Source organism: Diprion similis, chromosome 6, assembly GCF_021155765.1.
Source record: "Diprion similis isolate iyDipSimi1 chromosome 6, iyDipSimi1.1, whole genome shotgun sequence".
Classification (NCBI taxonomy): Eukaryota; Metazoa; Arthropoda; class Insecta; order Hymenoptera; family Diprionidae; genus Diprion; species Diprion similis.
This window is the reverse complement of record NC_060110.1, coordinates 19,057,816-19,080,758: the sequence shown is the minus strand read 5'-3', so window position 1 is coordinate 19,080,758 and position 22,943 is coordinate 19,057,816. Positions and strand designations below refer to the sequence as shown.

The window sequence follows — 22,943 nt, the reverse complement described above, 5'->3', positions numbered from 1 at the left end:
ATCTAATTACCTACGACGGGGTTATATTTACACTGTGAAGTTGAACGCACCTACGCGACGCAACCAAGACGCGAGGTCTCTCTCTCTGTTAAGTCGAAGCAAGACGAAAAAGGGGAGGAAATCCAGGCGACCCACTTCCTGCTATTCCTACCTTAAGCACGCGACATAGGCGAGCCTGCTTCATGCGTTCTGTAAATTATGTACCGAAGCTCCGAAGCTAATCTCATCTCATCTTATCTTATCTTGTCTTATCTCATCTCTCGTCTATTTCGCTCGGCATGCCGGGTGGGCGATTCGAGTGACGTCAGGATAGCTATTCGCCATTGTCGTCAGGAGCTGATGATAAGCCGACGCGACGGAGGGACGGACGGACGCGAATTCCACGTGTACCAACGCCCGGCCTTGAACCTTCGCGGACCTTGGCGAACCGGAAGTTGAACACCGTCGTAGAGCGTAGGGCCGGTGACCTCCGTTCTTTAATGAATTCACGGACGCGCGTAACGGTGCGCGTTTTGAATCACAAGATATTCTTCACTACGACTCTGATCTCTCTCTCTTTCTCTCTCTCTCTCTCTCTCTCTCGCTCTCTCTCGCTCTCTCTCGCTCTCTTTGTTATTCATCAACGATACCTACGTACATTCGTTGCTTTTTTCTAGCCTAGGTTTCGCTTCGGTTTTGCTTCGGAGTTTGGCTTAGCCTACGTTTCGTCACGATTCTAAAAATACTTTATTCCATATAGCTACGTGTGATAATTACTTTTTTCAATCTCACCGCGTAGTAATGTTGGATGTCGATTATTTTCCACAGCTTATAACGAAAGTGAAATGATATATGAAGGGAAAAAATATAGTATATATATATATATAACGTGTTACAGAAGATAATTTAGGCTACTTATGTTAATTTAGTTTAGCAATTTGAATCTAAATTCTTAAATAATTAGTCTCGTGCGATTCATATTAGTATAATAGAAAAAGAAAAGCGATCAGAAGAACGGATAATTTGGATCGTATATGCAGTGAAACTATATTTATTTGAATTAACAAATTATTTCTATCACCATATTTGATCAATTTCATAAATGTTAATTTCATTTTTTTTTTTTCTGTTTCTTCTGTGGGTACACATTTGAGGCTGTTGATGTTGTTGTTTTTTTGAAACGACGAAAATCCGACCGCGCGATTCGACTACTTTTTTCGGTTGTACCTACGGAAAAAAAATCGTATAAATATTCTTAATTACGTAGTTCAATCATCAAGAAGTTGGACAAAAAAATTTGCATCTAATAATTCGATACAGGCGTTGATAAAATGAAATGAAATGAAATGAAACAAAGTAAAATAAAATAAAATAAAATAAAATAATGAAAAAAGGACTAAAGAAGAGACATACTGGGAACAATTTTAAAGTGTATGTTTCACTTGACACGCTTGTTCATATGTAGTAATATGTACGTACGTACGTCGTTGCCTGTTAACCAATGAAAGAATGAAACGTTAGTCAGCGGCTTTCGTCTTGCGGTACGCGGTTATTCTACCAGATATATACCTACGCGGTAAATTCTTTTTTCCTCAACCCTTCGATAACCTCGCCAGGATACACGAGGTCTGGGTTAGGAATCACATGTCTTATAGGAAGTACTAAGTACGGCTCTGCATGCATACTTGATAAAGATAATCCGACACTTGCATTCTCACAAAATTCACTCGAGGTATCTTATATGTACTCCATATCCTCGCGCATTTCTCTACCATTTTATTTTGTCATTGTCATTGTTGTTGTTGTTGTTGTTGTTGTTGTTGTTATTATTCCGTAAAATTAACGCGTAGTTCTGAAACCGAAACGTGGTTATAAAAATCATACATTTGCAGATCACTATTATCACTTGACGATATAATTATCTTGGTGAAAGTGAAATTTGGATATGCGCTAAATATTTGCAGATTTTCTCTACCTCCCGCGGTGTAGAAAAATGTGTAATAAATTTCGATTTTGAAAACGATTCCCAGCGTTTGTACATGTAGACTAGTTTTCACGCATTTTTAATTAGATTAATTAACCGAATTAAATCAACTTTTTGCAATCCATTGGAAACATTTATAATTGTTCCGTATATATGTATATATATGTATGCATATATGTATACACTATGTGGACGGATAATTAGGAAAGGAAAAATTTGTGCAGAAAGAGTTGGAAAAAGAAGAGAAAGAAAATGAAAATGGCAAAACGGCGTCGTCGTTGCGTGTGTGTGTGTGTGTTTACCTATTTTTTTTTAAATCTTTTTGTTTAATTCATTCATTTATTTTTTTTCTTCGTCAAAGAGTCCGTCGCCTCGTCACCGTGACGAGTTTCCCTCCCTCCCTACCTCCCTTCCTCCTTTCCTCCCTCTCGACGGTTATGGCTGACAGTCGTCGACGTCGCCTCGCCGTTTCGTTATCGCCGCCACGTGTAGAACGAGCGTGTTCCATGGAGCAGCAACGCCGAAGGTCACGGCCTCTCCGACGATGACTCACCACCTTTTAGCCCGGGTCGGTGGATGGCGTAGCCTCGATTCAATTTCGGCAGCCCTGCTTTCCTCGTTCTTCTCATAATACACACACACACACATATTATATATATATATATATATATATATATAGTTTCAGCTCTAGATAAACATCACATATATATATAGTCATTTTTACAATTATTTTTTCCCCCCTTTCTACGCGATATCTGAATTTTCTTTTCCAATCGTTTAGCACACGGCAATGATTTTGTTTTAGTTTTTTTCTTTTGTCTTTACGACTTTTCTTACGATCGGTGATTTTTTTCATCGTTGGATCTACGCAGCTCTTACTGTCTAATAAATGGTATTGGTATTTATAAACAAAATTAAACAACGGGTGAAACGTAGATCAGTTTTTGCGATCAAACATCACGCTTTGCTGCAGACGTTTATGTTATTATAGGCATACGTATACGTGTGATATAATAATTGCTCCCTGAGAGTGTTTTTGACTCCAATCCTCCTCCTCCTCCTCCTCCTCTTCTTCTTCTTCCTCTTTCTTCTCCTCCTTTATCCTACTTGACTTTTAGAAGGGACAAATAGTATTTGCATATATTAATTATTCATTAACCACGACCGCTTTCTGTTATAATGATTGGATAATTAGCTGTATATACATATATAATATGTTTATAATATTATATATAGGATTTTTTTTTAATGCAAAGTCCGCTGCCGCGACGATCTTTCGGGTCTTTCTTATATGTATTATATACGAATACGTACACTACACATAGGTATATATGGAATGCATATGTGACACCTGTGTTATGTATTATAATATACCCGCAATGCTTGAGACAATTTTGTAAAAGTTTTTTTCGCAATCTTGCGGGATGCAGGTTGGTTACCTTTCTTCGACTACCTTTCTTCTTTCTCTTTTTTTTTTTTTAACTTTTTTCCTTCTTTGCTTGTACGACGAAGGAAAATTTATCGGCTTTTACTACGATGGTAATTTACTTGTTTAAACATTTGACTAATTTGTTGGAAATAACCACCGGCAATGTTCTTTCTCTTTGATTCTTTTTTCTTGTTGTTTGACTCATCGTAAGTGATAAAATTCTCATCACTTGACTTTTGTCGAAGCAGAATCTGCTGCTGCTGCTGCTGTTGTTGCATTGCAACGATGTGCTATTTCTCATCGAGTGTATGATTATACCTATATAATATGTATAATAATGATAATAAAAATAATCTTAATAACATAAAAGTGTGGAATACAAATCTTGAGCTTACGCGTACTTTGGACCGATGTTTATATTCGGTCGATAAGTTCAAATCCAATACTTGACAATATTGCCTTCGTGTTTGGATAATTAATTTTCTCCTCTTTTTTTTTATTTTTATTTTTTTTCATCTCCTGCATATAACGTTTGGCAGTATTGTCTCTCGTTGTTTTCAAAGTATTACAGAATCGCTGCTGTTGCTGCTGTCTCTCCTCGCGACCGCTTATTGAAACGATAATGAATAATAAATTCAATTAACTTTATGCATAACACACGTAGGTATAGTTCAGTTGCGCTAGTAAAGAAAAATGTGGAGGAATAATTCAAAGTTGACAAAATAATTGCTGCAGCTGTCGTTGTAAATAAATTTGTTGTATACAATACATATGTAATATAAAAAATACATATTTGTGTGCTTATGTGTGAGTGTGTATGTATGTATAGATGGGGGAGGACTCGTTACAATCTTATCGCCATGTGCGAAAGCACGCAGGAACGACCGCAGAAATTATTCCGTGTTCGCGTGAATCATTGTCCGAATATTATGAAAAGAAAGAAAGAAAAAAAAAAAAAGAAATTAAAAAAATGATTAAACAAACAGAAATTAAAAAACTTTGAATATAATTCTCGAGTTTTGCTTTTATAAGACTTTCTTTCTTTCTTTCTTTCTTTCTTTCTTTCTTTCTTCTCGTTGATCACTCGTTGATTTGTTCGTTTATAACCACAGTGAAGAAAAAAATGCTTACAACTATGCATTATTATAAAAACACTTGTTATAGATTTAGGTCGCGAAACGATCGGTTCAGACGAGTCGTAACCTCGCTACCGATTGCGAATATAGTCGATCCGTCTGAATCTGCGACGACGAACTGCGATGGAACAACGTATAGATATAATATTATAATACCTACCTGTAATATGTACACGAGTTTGCAGTGTAAATGCGCGTAGGCACGTCGTGTATCATCGATTTTATATACGTGTAGGTATTGCAAGTACGTATAAGTATAATGTACATTATTACGTCGTAATGTACAAAGTTCATAAATATGATAAATCAAAAACTATTAGTAATAATCGTGACTCTGAAAGGCTCGATTTATATTCGTTGATAAATTATGTACACTCGCGACATTTTATTTATTATTAGGTATGTATGTATGTATATACACTCATATTTTTGTATATGCATTGGACGATGTTAAAAACACGTTTGCTTTGTAGGTAATGAAAATAATTTTCAACTCGGACTGCAACGTATGAGAGATAAAACATTAAGATTGAAATATTGTTTCTTGATTTATGAGATATTTTTTTTTTTTTTTTTTTTTACATATAATTTGCGACGGTTAGGTATTATTCGATGATGTATAATATCGAGAATTTTTAATTCTGGTAGTTCTTGTTTGTTTTGATTAATTGATTCTTGCAATTTATTTATAATATACATATATACGTACACTCATCTTGTAAAATATTTTAGTCAATTATTCGCGTCGTTTGCAGAAAGAATACGGTAACGGATGAAATTTAATATCATTCGAAGGCGGTTGTGTTATCTCTCTTCGTTACATTGTACGGACGATATATCGGCGTACTTAACCAACCGGAAATACTTGAGGCAAAATTTTATTACGCAAGGTAAAACGGTTCCGGCCGGCTGTATCGATTGGTATAATAAAGAATTGCTCTGAGAGAAAAACCAAAAAATCATGGCGAAGATTTCAATTTCGTTAAAAGCTAACCAACCGCACGCTTCTTCGGAGGCCAATTTACTACCATCAATACACATACGGATCAATTTCTACGAGAGTCTTTTCAATTTCTGAAAAGTATTCATCGTTGGCGCCAACGATTTCTTGTTTTCTCAAACTCCGGGAATCTTTTTTGCTTCGCAGATGATTCGTCTTCAACTGCGAAATCAGATCTTGCGTGGGGGAGGGATCGAGTTTTTCGAGAACGAATAATCAGATTTATATAACGTTGAATGGTTTCTTGGATTTACAAAAAAAAAGAAAAAGAAAAAAAAGATAGCAAGTAAGCAAGTTAATAAATAAGAAATAAAGACTGGCAAGCAGAAAATATCTGTTTTTTTTTCTGCCTTGCAAGTTACGAAACGCAGAATTGGATTTTTACGAGTCGGAGTATTTGAAAAAATGTTTTCAGTAATAAATCAATGTTTCATTCATTATATCGTCGTCTCTGAACATTTCGTCTGAAAACTTTGCGATTAAGCGAAGTAACTTCGTCGAAGGAAACAAGGTGGTTTGGAGAAAAAGAATTTCTCCCAAACCTTGCGATTTGATTTTTGTGGTTGATAATTATTGAGTAGCGTGTAATCGGTGTTATCGACGATTCTTTTTCAGCAGCAGCGAGGGGGCGGACGAGGGATCGGTAGCGACGAACGTGATTGTCGGGGACCATCCCGACCTCCAGGAATCCAACGACGGACAGGTTATAAACAGTCTAAACGGTCACAACGGGAACGGCGTCGTTGGTCGAACTACGCCAAGAAGCCACATGGAGCAAGAGAAGAGAATGAGGCGTGAAATCGCCAACAGCAACGAGCGACGACGAATGCAGAGTATCAACGCAGGATTTCAATCCCTCAGGACGCTTCTTCCCCATCACGAAGGCGAGAAACTCTCCAAGGTGAGTAAAAAACTTATTCACATCAACTTCGAGTCGGAGCTTGTATTCTGCAAGTAAGGATCGATCGCGATTTATTACGCATCTTACTTACCAACCGTCGGTATATCGGACGTCTACCTTATCGATGTGCATATATATATATATATATATATATACACATATTCATATACAATTGTATTAGTAATTTTTCTCTCTCATCTATTACGAAAACGAGGCGAAAACTGAACAGCGATGATAGAATGGATTCAATTGCCACGCTGGTGTTTATCGTCTCGTTAATGATGCAGAGATAGAGATCGACGAATTTAATCGTCGTTCCTTGCTGATCTCTTTTCATTAATTACAGTAACGATGTTTTTAAAATACGTTTTTGAATTTACGTATCATACACGTACTGCACGCGATATTACGTACCACAAGTTTCAACCGTAACATACTTGTTTATTATTGCGTTGCGGTCCAGACGACGACGGCGGCTGTGCATGCGGTAGTATTTTATTGCCGAGGATGCAATTTTTTTTATTTATTTATTCATTTATTTTTTTCCTACAATTCTTCTAACACTGCGACGAACGAGTATCACGGACGTAATATGAATATTACCATTACGATATACTGTTATCTATACGAATAATTATCTAGGTCAGTTACTACTCTACTATATCGATGTAATAGTCGAAAGCCTGCAGCCAGCTTTTATGAAAACTATTAAAAGCTACAATATTGTATTGCCGATGCAGTCTCGTTGTCGTTTTAAATATCAACATATATAAATACACCGAGCTTCTATCAGCACTCTGCAATCTCCACACCCACAAACAAACAAATCCTCACGCACACCCGTTATTGTTTATTCGTTTCTACACACACACACACACACACACACACACAGGCACAGAGAGGTATTGGCTATTGCACCCTGTAAGTAAACTTTGGAATTGCACAGCGTGCGTCGTTCACACTTCTTTCTCATGACATTGTCGTCAATATATTTACTCAGTTTGTTATGAGACACTGCTTATTTGTGTGTACTTTATACGTGTATTTGTATGTGTATAACAAATACGAGTGATCAAGTAATTTCATATCCTCTTGAATAATTGCTTAAAACAATATATGTATATCAGATCTTCGAAATCGTTTATCGTCTGCCTTTATTTTGTCACTACTATCGGTATGGCGATCTACGGTAGATTCTTACATTCAAATGCTATTATACAAATGAAAAAAGAAATTATTATTTTTTTTTTGTAATTTAAAGTTTAACTCAATAAATAAATAATAATAATAATAATAATAATAAGGAGACGTTATGCGGGGTTGAAGATTTAGAGTGAAATTGTTATAAACGATATATCGTGAAATATTTCAATCTAGGATCGTTATTTCAATAATTACTTTCAATTTATCTCCGGAGAAGACATTTTTTTTCTCTCTCTCTTGTCATGTCCCTTAGAATTGAGCTAGTTGGAAACTTACAATAACAGTATATGTGGGTGTAAAAATCAAAATAAATCGTTGATTAGCATGACAAGGATATTATAGCAATGAAATTGAAATGAAATTACAGTCTAATTAGTTTCCGTTTTGTAATATATGCAATAAACTGTGGTGACATTGTTGTACCGTATATTTTGCGTAGTTGAAAATAGAAATTGCGAATATCCTCCTTCTTATATCGACGATCTTTGTTTGGTCTGTCGTATCGAGGTATGTTCGACGAGCCTGTTTTATATTTCATTACATCGTAAAAGTCTGAACCGCAGAAATTTCTATCGTCAATAAAGAAACATCGCGATTCGCGATGCGATTATTATACTTTATACAAGTTTCACATGCCATTCTTGAACGCTAAAGATATTGTTCACGAATTTAACGAGTACAAATATTTCCTGGCGAAGAAAAGAAGGAAAAAAAAACAACTACTCGTTCCGTAGAATTATTGAGCATCGTGTGGTTTTTTTTTTTCTGTCGACTTCCCACTCGTTTCCTTGATTATAATCAAAATTGCGGTGAGTACTTTGCCAAAGTTATGACGTAGCGGGAAAATGTCTTAAATCTTATCTAATATTCTTGCGAACAATCAGTAATTTCATTCGTTATACTAAATTCAATCAACGAAGCTATGTTTGGTTAGGTTAGGTTAGGTATACGTGCAGATTAGGTTCATCAACGAATCCACTCGATTTAATGCATTTCTTGTATATTTCCAGCAACTAATGACATTGGATTATTGTTTGGATGGTTTTTTTCCCAACCATTAAATCGCTACTAAGAACTGTTTACATAATTGGCTAGTTTTGGATCTACTTGATCAATAATAATTGTGATTCTATAGCAAATATTTGATCGATCGGAGTGTGAGGAAAACGAGAAGAAAAAAAACCTACAAATAGAATAATGTTTACGCACTTCGTTCAACAAATATCAATGAATTATTATTTAAATAGTCCTTACTATGAAATTTAGTTTAATTATCTAGTTTATCAAACAGCCAAATGTTTGATATCAAAACGAAATACAATTCATAATTACTATTACCGAAGTAGCGAATCGAAGTGAATTTATTACCACGGTTCTTCTGGAAAACCTCTTTTTTTTCTACCAAATAAATTTCACTTTCGAAACAAATTCTCTAGAATTCATTTAAAAAGATTAATAACAATAGAATATAAAAATATGGAGAGAATATGATAAACGATGATACTATACCATGCAGGTGTGCTTTTACAATAAAGGCATTTTTTTTTCTTTCTCAGCTTTTCTCACGGGGCTGTATAATAGATTTATCACATTGATAGATAATTGAAATTCAATTTTAATAATCAACGAACAAAATTACAGCGGATAAAATTAGGAGGGAGTGGCTACCGAATGAAATTTATCCGTGTAGAATTTTTACGCCAGAACGCGACCGCGTCTCGAGATGATCTTTCATAATCATCACTGATTTTTCGTCGATTATAGGGCGGTGAAGTTTTCTTCACGTTTCCGAGTTTCGACACATCAAGCGGCACAAATCCGTGCATTTACGTACAAGTGTCACGCATATATATATATATATATGTACATCGCAGGTTGTGCTTGCCTGTATGTGCGCAGGGTCGTCGACTTCATCGCTTGTGCAACACAAATACCTACTGCAGGTGGTACAAGCATATCGTACGTATGCAGGTTCGCACACACGCATGGAATAACACGCGGTGTTGTAACGCATTAAAACGTGCACACCTGACGGGACACGCGCACGCGCGTGTATCTCTACAGCGTCTAATATGTATGCATGCACGCGTCGTGTGTATATGTGTGTGTATGTGTGTGGCGATGTACGAGTGGCGGCGGTTTTTATGGAAACGGTGACGTCTTCGGAAGCGGAGTCTCGTAGTTGGATCGCGAATGAGTAAGTAAGTAAGTGAGTAAGTGAGTAAGAGAGCTAGTAAGTAAGTGAGCGAGCGAGCAGCGCAGAACGACGCACGACGACAATGGACTTCATTCACATCAAACTCCCTCAATGAACGCCAGACGGAATTTTAATCGCTTTATATATATATATATACATATGTGTTCGACGCGTTACCAACACTCGACTTTAATATATGCGTGTATATACACCCACACACACACACACACACACACACACACAAACTCACGCATATATGTATATATAGATGTATTCTAGATACTGATATCGAGAAGGTCACGTGACCGATTTCGTTATTAGCGAAAATTGTGCACGCGGTGTGGTATACGCACACTTTTATCTGTGTGTGTAATCTTCTTCTTAACAATAATGCCAAGTGAGAAATGGAGGGGAAAAAAATTTGACAAATAAGAGACAGAACAAGATAAACTCTGTAATAGTAGATATAGCGTATAGTTACAAGTTGTAAAAAATATGTCAACGTTATCGTAGATATTATATATTTCATAGGCCTATCGGTTGTATAAAACCGAGAGTTAATCGATTCAAATCAGATATTAGTACAAATGGAAAAGAAAAACAAAAAAAAAGAAAAAAAAAAAGAAAAGAAACACGGCAACAATAAAATTATTAAGTTGCGTTCAGTGAATTTGTTTTTCAATTCACGCCAGATTATTACTGGCTTTACTTTTTTTTTTTGTTTTTCTTTTTTGTCTTTTTTTTCTCTCATGCGTACAATATTTGAGAAGATATCAATTATTTGATTTAAATTCGAATAAATTTTCGTTCCGTCCAACGCGTTTCATCGTTTTGTCGTTTCATCGACCAATTCTCAGTGATCATTGATGAAATTCCATTATCCTTCTTGAGATCTTCACCCTCGTTGTTGCAATACTCACATAATATATTATTTATATATAACACAGGACGTCACAACCTCTCTCTATGCCTGTCTCTTTTTCATCATTTCTTTTCCTCCTTATATTTACGTAACGGTGACAAGTAGATATAATGGCTTGTATGTTGTATGTATAAGGTATGCAGGATAAATCCGTAAAGATAGAGTAGAGTTCTTCTGACAAGGATTGACTACTACACGCCACGCCACGCTTTAGTGACGGAATAAAAAGTAAAAAATAAAAAATAAACTTGTAAATAGAATAAATTTATAAGTGGTCTGCTGACTGTAAATTATTTCTACACGTACCAACGTATTCTTTTTCACTTTTTTTTTTTTTTTTTTGGGCCGTTTTTTTCCTTATTTCACCGTTAATCATTTTTCCTTCTCTCCTTTTCTATTATATAGAATTTTATTTTATTCCATTTTTTTTTCCACATCTACCGCTCACCGTGTTGTGTATTTACCTTAAAGGTAAATGATGCCGTGCGTATACCTTGTGTACATAACTGTTTTACATTTTATATATATATATATTATATAAATATATATATATTGTAAGCATAAATACACACACGTATTCATACATACAGATATATAACGCATGATTTGCCAGAAAATGTGACGTCTTCAACCTTTGACCCTCATCTCGGAGTTACAGCTGTTGCTGTACCATACTGTCTGCGGGTTACTTTAGAAATTTAGTGACAAATCGAAACGTTGATTAATACATCCTGCAATGACACGTGCTACCGCTTGGAAGCTTGACAGAACTCGAACAATTTGAATGATAAATCTGTGTAATACAAGATGTTGCATTGCTGTGACTTCTAAAACGAAGAGATAATAACAAGTTGACTAGCTTTATTATCGTTATTTATAGTATTATTGTTGTTGTTGTTGTTTTTCTTTCCTCTCTTGCACTCTGTCATTCGTACATAGATTTTGACGAACTAATTATACTTTATTATACCTTTTAGATTTGGAAACTTTAAGCTCGCTGCGATGTCACAGCGAGCATATTAATATACGTACGGTGATCATGTTTTATGAAATATGCAGACTGCAGTATACAGTAGTTCGTCAGCATTTTCCTCCTTCCATACTTTACGTATTAGTTAATCTTCCGTTCTTTTCCGGTCTGAAGAGGCGCCAGCTTCTACCGACCTCTGACCTCCATTCGATATCATTCCGCAGCGGCGGCGCTTGACTGTTTCATATTTTTGCCTTCAAGCTCGGAGTTTGCTTCTTTTCTTTTTTTTTGAACTTCTTTTTTCATTACTTCTCGCCGTTTCGTTTTGTCATGTTTAAATGTTTTTCAAAGTTTACGCCCCGTTGAAACGTTGCGCGCAACGTCGAGGCTAACGATAAGATTGATCGGACGTAAACGATGTTAATCTACCCTTTAACCACGAATCACAACTTGATTTTTTCTCGGGCAGCAACTGTCGTTCGTCTTACCCTTTTTAATCGACGAAGAACCCACGCAACAATAACAACGAAGCGACGAGCGAAGATCGCATACAAAACGCGTATTGAGTTGAAAATTGTTTTTTGTTTAATTTTTTAACTGAACCTTTTTTTTTTTCTTTGTTATTTTTCAAAGCTTTCACTACCAATCCACACCTTAAGAGATCAGGAAGTTGTTTGATAAAATTTTTTGTCGAATCTGATATCTTGATTCAATCTCGTGAATGAAAGAATTAATCAAACTGAGGAAAGTAACTGCAGTAATAATAATAATAACAATAATATTAACAGTAATTGGAATGTTCTATAGAGGTTTGAGCGGATTCCGCAAAAAAAAATGAAAGGAAAAAGGCAAAAGTAATGAATTTCATTAGCGCCGTGGTACGTGAATCTCAGTCCATTTCGAATTCTTGCGTTTTTACTAGTAATTAAAATCGCACGGTACGAATTGCATTAGGCGGGCTTCTGATTTTTAGAATTAGAAGTCGTATGCGCTGCACGTAATGCGGGGATTGAGAGAAAAGTGACAATGAGATGAAGGAAATCATTATGGGGGAAAAAAAAAAAAAAAAAAAAAATTAAACGATGTCAATAGTTTATCATTTTAATTAATGCATATATTCTTGATTTTCCTTTGATTCAGCTACAAAGTCAGCAGGTGGGGTAGATTGACATCGATGATTAGCTTTCAAGTTGAAAATAGCTCAGCTTGGATCTCGGATTTCAAAAAGTATTGATCAAAAGAGAGTGACAAGAATGAATTTCGCACTGTACTACAACCAAGTAATCGTATCTAATATTTCCACGGAGAAAATAAAAGAACAGATTTTACTGAAAAACTTGCAAGAAAAGAGAGAAGCGTCAGGCTGCTTTTTGTCTTTCTTTCTTTTTTTCACGCAAGTGGCGACTGTTTTTTATTAGCTTCTTTTTCCACTTATCAACGTCTTACGTTGCACTGCATACGCACCTTCAAATTTCTTATCGACACGCGTGCATTTCGTGTCGCAATCGTATGCCTCTACGCGCGTTGTATTTATTTCTTTTCCTCGGTGAATAGACTTTCTCAGGCTTTCGCCAAGTTAGCCTCGGTGGAAACTTTTGCGCCGCTGCAGTTGCCGCGCACGCATGCATTTACGGATGCACTTGGGGGCACCCACGCACACCCTCATGCAAGGACACACGCGTGCGTGCGTGCGTGCCGCACTAACGTCGCCGCAGACACCTCGACCTATTTCGTACCAGTCAGCCAGACAGAAATAAAAATAAACCAGGCCTTTCCCCCGTGCACTCCCTCCTCTCCTTCCTCTCTCTCCTTTATTCTCTCTCTTTCTCCGACCCGTCGACTCACTCACTGACTGACTGACTGACTGACTGACTGACTGACTGACTGACTGACTGACTCACTCACTGACTGCTGCCCTCTTGAATTTATATCTTTGAACGCCCTGCCGATCTGCTTCTACCGATCTTTCCGGTACTTGAAATATTTCTAATTCGAAAGTCATTTTTTAAGGTTCGTCTATAAATTAAAATCTATAAAAATATTTCGTTGACATGATATTTTATAACCTTACGGAAGTAATGAAGCGAGATGTTTTTATATGTATGCAGAAATCGAGGGTTGCGAACTCGCCAAATGTTGCAAAACGACTATTTTCACACTTTTATACGTATGTACATGTATATAGAAACGGAGACACGTACATCTTAATAGATATTAATGTCAGATTTGACCACAGCCGTTGTATTCCTCTGGTTTAATTATCCCGCGGGATTTTTCCTCCTCAGCGTACTTTATTTACCATTAAATGAACGTAGTAGAAATTTGTGCACGGTAGGTAGAGTGTATTTGACACTGGTTCGGTGTTTAGATGACTCTGCATAAAACAAATTACTGCAGCGTCTGTGATCACTGTTGCGATTGGCCCGTAGGTTGTTCGAAATGAGTAACTTTAAAGTTGAGAACGACGACACACTGACACATATCTGGACTACAGACAGTCGTGCTCGAGACTTGACTGATTGCGAGGCAAATGAAAAGCACGGATTCAGCAGCCTCATTACGCACGAGTCGAATGTTGAATAATTAACCCCACGTGCGTGGAGGTCAAAACTTGGAAGGGTTGATGATATTGCGAATGGCTGATGTATCAAAATTTCAAACATGTGAAAATAAAATAACGAAAGATGAATTGTTCGAAATCTTGAGTCACTGGTTGGCGGTCATTCTAATCAGCGACACTTTAAAAAATTAAGGTTTTCAAAAATCATCGGAATTTACTTCAAGTTTATACTTCGAAGCGTAACCGACTTTTTCCAATCGTACCTACGCTTCGGCGTGGAACCTCCTTGAGATTGACGAAGCTCCTTCAAGCCCTCGAAGGCAACCAACCAGACCGTGAAAATCAAACTGTTTTGCGGATCGACGTCGCGGATCGAAAATATGTAAACGCCGGGCAAAAGAAAGATTTTAACATATATATACATTTTACTCACGTTTTGTCGATGGTGTTGGTGGCATTTTTGGGAAAACAGCTGACGCTGGGTGCACGGCTTAGTCCTTGATCAGGATGATGTCTGTTTGTGCGTGAAGAAGAAGGAGGAGGAGACGACGACGATCTCATTTGTCGCGATTTTGACGCATGCGTATTAGCGTTACTATATATATATATATAGATACACAGTAGCAGAAATATCAATTTAAGATTTTTTAAATCCTCTTACACGCGACTTGTCAGCGATTTTTCACCGCGATCACGATCCGATATTTTTTTCAACCGCAACGAACGAGGTTGTCGAAAATCTTATCACGTGGTTAACCGGATGTCTTGTACACGCAATCATATTGAATTCGCGATTTTGAAATTGTCTGAAATTCAATAAATCGTTATAAAACAAAACACGCTGATATTTCCAAATCTTGGTTACTTAAAAATCATTGTAAAATTAAGAAAATAGTGATTTTTTTTATTTTTTTTTTTTACCAATTTTTCGTCACGATAACGTTACTAACTTCAAACTCGTTATAAATATGCGGAAGTTTTAGCGTGATGTTCCAACTATCGGCTGCATCTTATATCCAGAAAATATTTAAGAAATTTTATTGATACCGATACTTACGAACCGCATAAAGTCACGGAGAACTTTAATAATTCGGAAGATCATGTATCACATGAATATATATTGTATACACACACACACACACACACACACACACACACACACCTGACCGCGGTTAACGGTGTTGAGTATAAACGTCATTCACGATAAAAGAAGACAAGTTTGCCCCCCGCTTCACTCAAGGGCTTCACTTTCAACGGCTTATCCTTTAACGGTTGACCCGGGACTCGTTTCGTCCATGTAGAAAACCGCACGGATCAGAGGCAGGGTGGTACAATCGCCGAGAGAGAAATTTGTCGTCTTTCAGGATCAATCAATCGATGTTAACCGGATCAAGTTGGGTTATATCCGTTCTTTCTTCTTCGCCACGCGCCGCCACCTCCTCCGCCTCTTTCGGGGATGAAAAATTGACCACTTTGACCTAATGCTTCTTGACGTGGAACGAAGAATAAGAAGAAAAGGAGGAGGAGGAGGAGGAAGAAGAAGGACACTTCCTCGCTATCGAGGATATCGTAATCTTTCTCTCTCGAGGAAACTTCAAAGTTTCACTGTACAGCCCTGGTCTAGGTATCTCTGCACTCACCTCGATTGTCTGTACAACCTGAACAATGAACTCGCGCCTAGAGTGCAGTGACCGAAACTTTGTCTTGGCTGCTTACACATATCGGTACACGAAGCTGAAGCTAACGATCAGAGTTCGCGGACAAACGTGTTGAACTCTTTTGAAATAGAAAAAATGCACTTTAGTTTTATTCATCATTTTAATGAACATTATAAAACACCTTTGGCTGTTAATTCGACGGAGGTCATTCGGTGATTTATTTTAAGCTGAAAAATTTGGGTTCGCACACATTTATCACGTTACGACGAATCCTAAGGATCTCGTGATAATATACCTATATATATATATATATATACGCACGCACACACACACACATACATTGGAAAGCTTTTATGATACGCACCGCTGTTGAAAAGAGGTCAGGGAATCGCGACTGAAAGCGGTGAGGATTTTTTTTTTCCATCAATGGGAAACGCGATGTCAATAAATTTTTATCGACTTTTAGTTCTTTGCAGCTGCGTAGGTATAATCGTTCAGCTTATAGAATGAATGAACGTTAATTACTACACCTGAACTGGGTTGATCTAAATTACGTATAATGAAAAAAAAAAAAAAAGAAAAAGAAGAAAACAATCGTGAATCGATATGCTAATCGGCATCGGGGAAAGATCGAATACTATCCATTGCATGGAGTGCAAAAAGACACGATTTCCACCAGCTCGGGACGTTGTGTTGCGCGTCGGGAGAGAAAGAGAGAGAGAGAGAGAGAGAGAGAGAGAGAGAGAGAGAGACGAGTGCAAGGACGACGAGAACACCGCAGACGTCACGTGACGTCTTTCATGTATGCATTACGCGCTAACACGACGAAGTGCATTAATGCAACTTGGTATATATATATATATATATATCTATAAATATATACGTTCCTTGCCGTTAGCGGTAGGAAGCACTTTCAGGGTGTAACTTAGCTCCTATCACTGTACTCTCCTTGTCGAGGTGATTTTCATTCCGATAGAAGCTGGGATTCCTCTCGGCCATCTTCATCTCTCTCTCTCTTTTTCTCTTTTTCTCTTTCTCTCTCTTGCACAGTCAAACAGCTGTATTAATTTTTATTCGCGATTCCGGGGCTAGGCTAACGAGGATAAACCAACTGATTGACTGATTTTTAGTACAAGCAGAGTCCTCTTGACTGAGACAAGCTGTCGACAGTTGTTTACTTTACTATTATTATTACGACGGTTTCAAGCCTCGAGATGATCACTCGAATCTTTCATTCACGCGCCTCGACTCAACCGGTAGTTCAATTATGTAATTACTCAATCGTTGCTGCTGGATACTCGAAAAGATTGCAGAACGGAATTGAGACGGAGTCCGTACATCGCGGGAATTTCTAAATTCATTTTCCAGCCTGGATTTTGGTCAGGATTACGGTGCAACGTATGATCGAAGACTGTCGTGAAAAAATTTTTGGGTAAAAAAGAAGAAAAATTAAATTTTTTAGCCGGTGATGTGTTTTATACTATCTAAATTCGAGAGAGTAAAAAAAAAACGAGAATGATATTTCAAAGTCTGTCCAGCCGAGGGCAACAACTACTGCAGTCTGGCCTAGGAAAGTAGAGACGTTTCATCGACGACTGATTTCTCTTCTCAGCCTCAAGCCTTTCGTTCGTCGCTTCGTAAACGTAAACGTCTGCCTGCATGGTTACTTTGACGCACGTATGCAACTATATATCTATAATGTATGAATATATAATCGTCATCTTCTTGTTATAGGCACGTTGGGTTCTGACGGTTTTGGGACCAACGGTAATATAAGGCCTCGATTTTTTATGCCCTGCAGGGACTCTCTTAACTCTGTTAGCAGATTTACTTAACAAACGGGAATACACGCGTGCGATGATGAAATTGATGGGATGAAAGACGCTTGATCAACCGATTATACGTACTTACTTACTTACTTACTTAAATCTCAAAATTCGAAACTGCAAACTAACGTCGTCGTCGTGGCTGCAGGGCGAAAACTCGATTCTCACCGAATACTCTTTATTACGTATTATTGTATTATTTTATTTATTTATTATGTTTGATTGATTTTTTTTTTTGTTTTTGACTCGCTCCGAGTATGCGTAACTCGTATACCAAAAACGAACAACGTTCTCTTTCTCTTCATTCAAAACTCTTATACAAGATTATTTCATCTCGTTCTTCGTTATTTAGTCTTTCTTTTTATAACGTTTTCTTCTTTCCACGTATATTATCCAAATGGTTTTGTCACTGCTCTGCACTACGTTGCATAATCTCTGTTATCTCTCCTTGGGATTCTATTCTTCTAATCTTCGTAGTGCAACAAATGTCGAGTGAATTGTTTCTTTCTAATCGCGTTATATATTCCTGGTACCTACTCACGTATCGCAATCTATACGAGCACAACTATTTACAAATACAACTTGTTTATATCAGCTTCTTAATTGAACAAAGTTGTTACTGAAGAAAATTTTTAACAAAGATTTCGACAGAATCAAATACTTGGAATAACTGATGGTTAAAATCGTGTATCGATTGACTTGGGGAATCGAGATGAGTAACGAAGTGAAAAAAGCATCTCGACACGTTCGAAATATTGGATTTTCTTACTGGACCAATAAAAATTAAATACCTATTGATCACGTGTACGTATATAATCCTGAAACTCGTAACCGTTGAAATAAATAATCATCGTCCGGAACAGAAGGTAAAAATTTTACGCAGCTTTCTCGTTAGTCATTCTAAACGATGATTGAAATCAAAGGGTATAACGCGCGACGATATTCCGCAAGTTTAATCGTCGGTGAAATTAATTAGGCCATAGTAGTTATACGTTTTATGATCGGAGTTTATGGCGAGAAATAGCAACATTATCGCTTTACGAATATTATTATACACTGACATCTGCGGTGAATTATTGTTAAAAAGTCATCGAGTTCGCGGCGTGTTCTTAATCAGTTGCAGGCGCTGCTACTATATATATATTCTAACATTCTACAAAGTTCTCTTACAATTAGTACCTTATACCTATGTACCCACCTTACCTGCATACTTCAATTAGCGCGAAACCTCCCGCGGTGATTGTACCGAGTGAAAAAGATAACAATCTCTAAACAAGATCGCATCTAGTGTTATTATCTCCACTGGTGTTATTTATCAGAAGGATGCGAGGAAGGAAAGGACTCGTCGAGTGACGAACTTATTGTTACAGAGTCACCGTAAATATGGATACAAATGACGATATGTAGTATATACTTGGCAGTATTATTGTTATTTAATCTGGGTAAATCGTTGTTATGTTTTATTTTTTATTTTTGCTTGTTTTTTCATTTTATTTTATTTTTGCTTGTTTTTTCATTTTATTTTATTTTATTTTTTTGTTTTTTTTTTCCTTTCCTGAATCATCGGAATTAACCAAATGTACATACGTGGTCGTCCGACGTTTCGATAGCTCGATAATAGCGGAGAAAACAGAAGAGTAATAACTATTAAGAATAAATGTAAATGAGCAGGTATATATTTTTTCTATATCTTTTTATACACGAGTCTTATTTTAACATGAGATTAAGTGTAAATTTCCTCTTATGTACAGGCCGTTGACCTCCTACAGATGTACCTACAGGTGTGCGTTTCAATTGTACTAATCTGCGCACTATTTTGGAACAATTATTATTGAATATTATTATTATTATTATTATTATTATTATATAAATTATCTTTTTAAATCTTCTGTTCGAATAAGGCGCGTTGATATAAAACGCTGAGTCGAAGCGGCGGGAGAGAAAATGGCAAGGAACGAATCCTTTCACCAGTTTGCAATTGGAGAAAATATTTTTGTCAATTTACCGACGACTGATATATGAACATGTGTGTGTATGTGTGTGTGTCACATGCTACTTCTACATTTATTTTATCCTCGTCCTCGCAGACAGTCGAGTTGAAATCCTTTGCTCAGATAACACGGTTGAGAATCACTGTTGAACTTTGGCAGACGACGACGACGACGACGATAACGCGACAGGTGCAGATGTAGAATGCAATTACCAAACTTTCAACATCTGCGACTAAAATTTGTAGGTACGTTGTAAACTTTGAATCTAACTTGTAGGTACACTAATTGCTATCGCTCACGCGAGTCACTTCGCCGTCGTGTTGTTTGTTTGTTTGTTTGTTTGTTTGTTTGTCTGTCTGTTTGTTTTCTTTTTTTCTTTTTCTTTTTCTAATGATTTGTAACCATCTTGGCGTTTTGAAATTTTTCAATTTTTTACACATTGTTTATTAAGTGTAACAAGAATTAGCGACGAACGTTGGAAATCCCGAACAAGATATCTCCGATGTTTCTATATGTCCTGTGAATATGGTACGACACTCGTGACGACACCAAGGAATAAATGTCTTGAATGTTGTCACGCAAACCGTAAAGATATATTTCACTTTGTTTACGCACGTTTTACAATAGTTGGATAGTGCGTGGTTTTGTTGAAAAAACACGGTGTCCAGTGGTCCTGGAAATGTCGTTGAATTTTGCTCGTCATTCAAAAGTCCTGGGAAGTATCCTTGAAGTTTTTCTTGTGTCATGGAAATATTCTATTTTTAATGTTTAATGAATAATGTGAAAATTTTCTGGAAATTTGGTTGAATTTGTTACGGATTTTTTTTTAACAGACACCATGAGAAAAGGGGAGAAATCACATGGAAGGAAAGAATTATTCAAGTAAAACACTGGCACGTGTGTTTTTGTATGTACATCCATCGCTTAGGTTGTTGCGATTTAAGACGATGCTATAGTCAGTCTTTACTTACTTACTGTGGTGAATTTCACTTGTTTTATATATTATTAACTTGAAGCAAAGCCTGTACATCACTGATGTGAAAAATATCACCGTAAGCGCAATTATACATGCAATGCCGAATAAAAATTGATATGTAAAATAGGCTCTTTGATAACTGCAGCTCGTATTCGAAATAAGTGACATTTTACTCGGTCGGTTATAGAGAGACCGACTACCTACCTACCTGTAGCAACGCGAGTAAAATTCTTCGCCTTTGTCTTCTTTATTTCTTCTCTCTCTTTTTTTTTCTTCTTCCTCTTCGATAATTATATATAGGTATATATATACATATAGAATGTATGTGGTATCCACCACAATGTACAAAGACGCAGGTATAATATAATCGTCGGCAGCCGCGTTGCCGTATTTCGGCCATATTACGTAAACCAGCTCGTTTCAGCGTGGCCAATGACACCGTTATGTATGTACATATATTTACCAAACTCTCGGATAATGTATCGATACGTGACAATTAATTGACAAACATTTCGTCATCGCTGGTATTTCGCACCCCGTGAATGGAAGCTCGGCTCGTGGTGTTGAACCTCATATTTTAGATATCATTTGTAGCATCGTCAATCGTCATCATCTTCATGTATATATGTATATACTGAAAATTTCAACGATCGATCAAAAGTGTTCAAATCTACTTTTGAACTTGCCAAAGGATAAGAAAAAGAAACATTAACCTTGTTTGCCGTTGATCACTAATATTTTTCTAATACCTGTCTAAATTATCAAAATATCTCGTGTTCTTAACTATAATTTGAATAATCTTATACAACGATTAAACATTTCTGCAGATGGACAGATAAAAGTAACTGCAGAATAGATATATAGTTAGATAGTTAGATAGTTAGATAGTTAGATATCCAGTTTAATTGATGGTCCGGCAGTCTTGGTAGAAAGGAAAAAGAACAAAGAATAGAAAAGAAACGTAATTAATTGTTGTTATCACTTGTATGTATACCTACGTATTTAAATGTCAGACGATGATTATACCAGTGCACAAACCACTGCGGGGTGTAAATTACATTTTTAGATTGATGGAAGAAAAAGCAGCGAGCGATACGAACGAAGATATATAGGATAATTCAGCTGGCTTTCAGTAACTCATTTCAATTCATTAATTCTCATCACCGATTGACGATTATACAGTTGGGTTGAAATTAGCGAGTTATCACTTTTTCCAATCATTCGTTCGCGTTCCTTCATCTGTTATTCTTTCCTTCCGTTCTTGTCAGGCTATTAAATGATTATTTTTGTCGGCAAATGAATTATATATACATACATGAGTATTTATGTATGTACATACATATGTATATGGCTTAAGTAATTAGAGAAGAAAATTTCTCGCACAAGCTTGTCTTTTTAATTTATTCCTCATTTCATTGGAATCGTAATGAAATCTAATCAGTGTGTTATTACGTACCGATAATTGTTTTACTGAAAACTTATGGTTTGTTCCCCGATCTTGTTTCACGTTGATATGCATGATTTTTTTTTTTTTTTTTTTTTATACAATGGCAAATTATTACTATTATTAATATAATTGAATGAAATTGGGGACATTACAGAAGCATGTTTGCATACAAAGTTTAATTGTCTAATCGGTTTATCCTCCTTGATATCGTCTGCAATTCAGATCATGAGAGATGCGTTGTTCGTTCCGTATCACTCGTCGAGCCTTTCCTGATAAAAATCATCTCCCCGATGTGTATTTAACGAAAGTCTCTCCACAAGCGTAACGGGGATAATGCAAGTTTTATTTGTTTAATTTTTTTTATTTATTTACTTTTTTTTTTTTTTTTTTTTGTCCCCCTTCAAATTGAATCGCGAAATGGGAAGTTGCCGCGTGCGGGTCTCCTTTCGTGCCGAAAGTCGATCGTGAAAGTAAAGCAGAATTTTCTGCGATATAACGTTACTCGATGCTGCTGTTGCTGTTGCTGTTGCTGCTGTTGCTGTTGTTGTCCAACTTACGCAAGTCCAGCTTTGTGCTACCCGAGAAAGATTTTTGTACACCCGAGACGTCGCGCTTCTATCTATATGTATGTATTTGTATATATATATATATGCAGGGTTTACATGCCCGTGTGTACATGTATAGGTACTTCGCGTTGTCCATGCTCGGTGAACCAGGTCGAGGAATTCTGGTTCTTCCCGCGGCGCTTGTACCTACCGCAAAAC

The 22,943-nt window shown here is 36.7% G+C and overlaps 1 protein-coding gene across 3 annotated transcripts in view; it reads left to right on the top strand.

Moving 5' to 3' along the window:
- Positions 1-22,943, top strand: part of LOC124407761 (helix-loop-helix protein 11) — a 182,186-nt gene that overhangs the window by 23,774 nt on the left and 135,469 nt on the right. For 2 of the 3 annotated variants that reach the window (XM_046884257.1, XM_046884255.1), the window contains exon 2: positions 6,144-6,429. In XM_046884257.1, coding sequence (XP_046740213.1) covers positions 6,144-6,429 — 286 coding nt within the window. The remainder of the gene's footprint in view (positions 1-6,143; positions 6,430-22,943) is intronic. The other variant, XM_046884256.1, reaches the window with a different exon arrangement.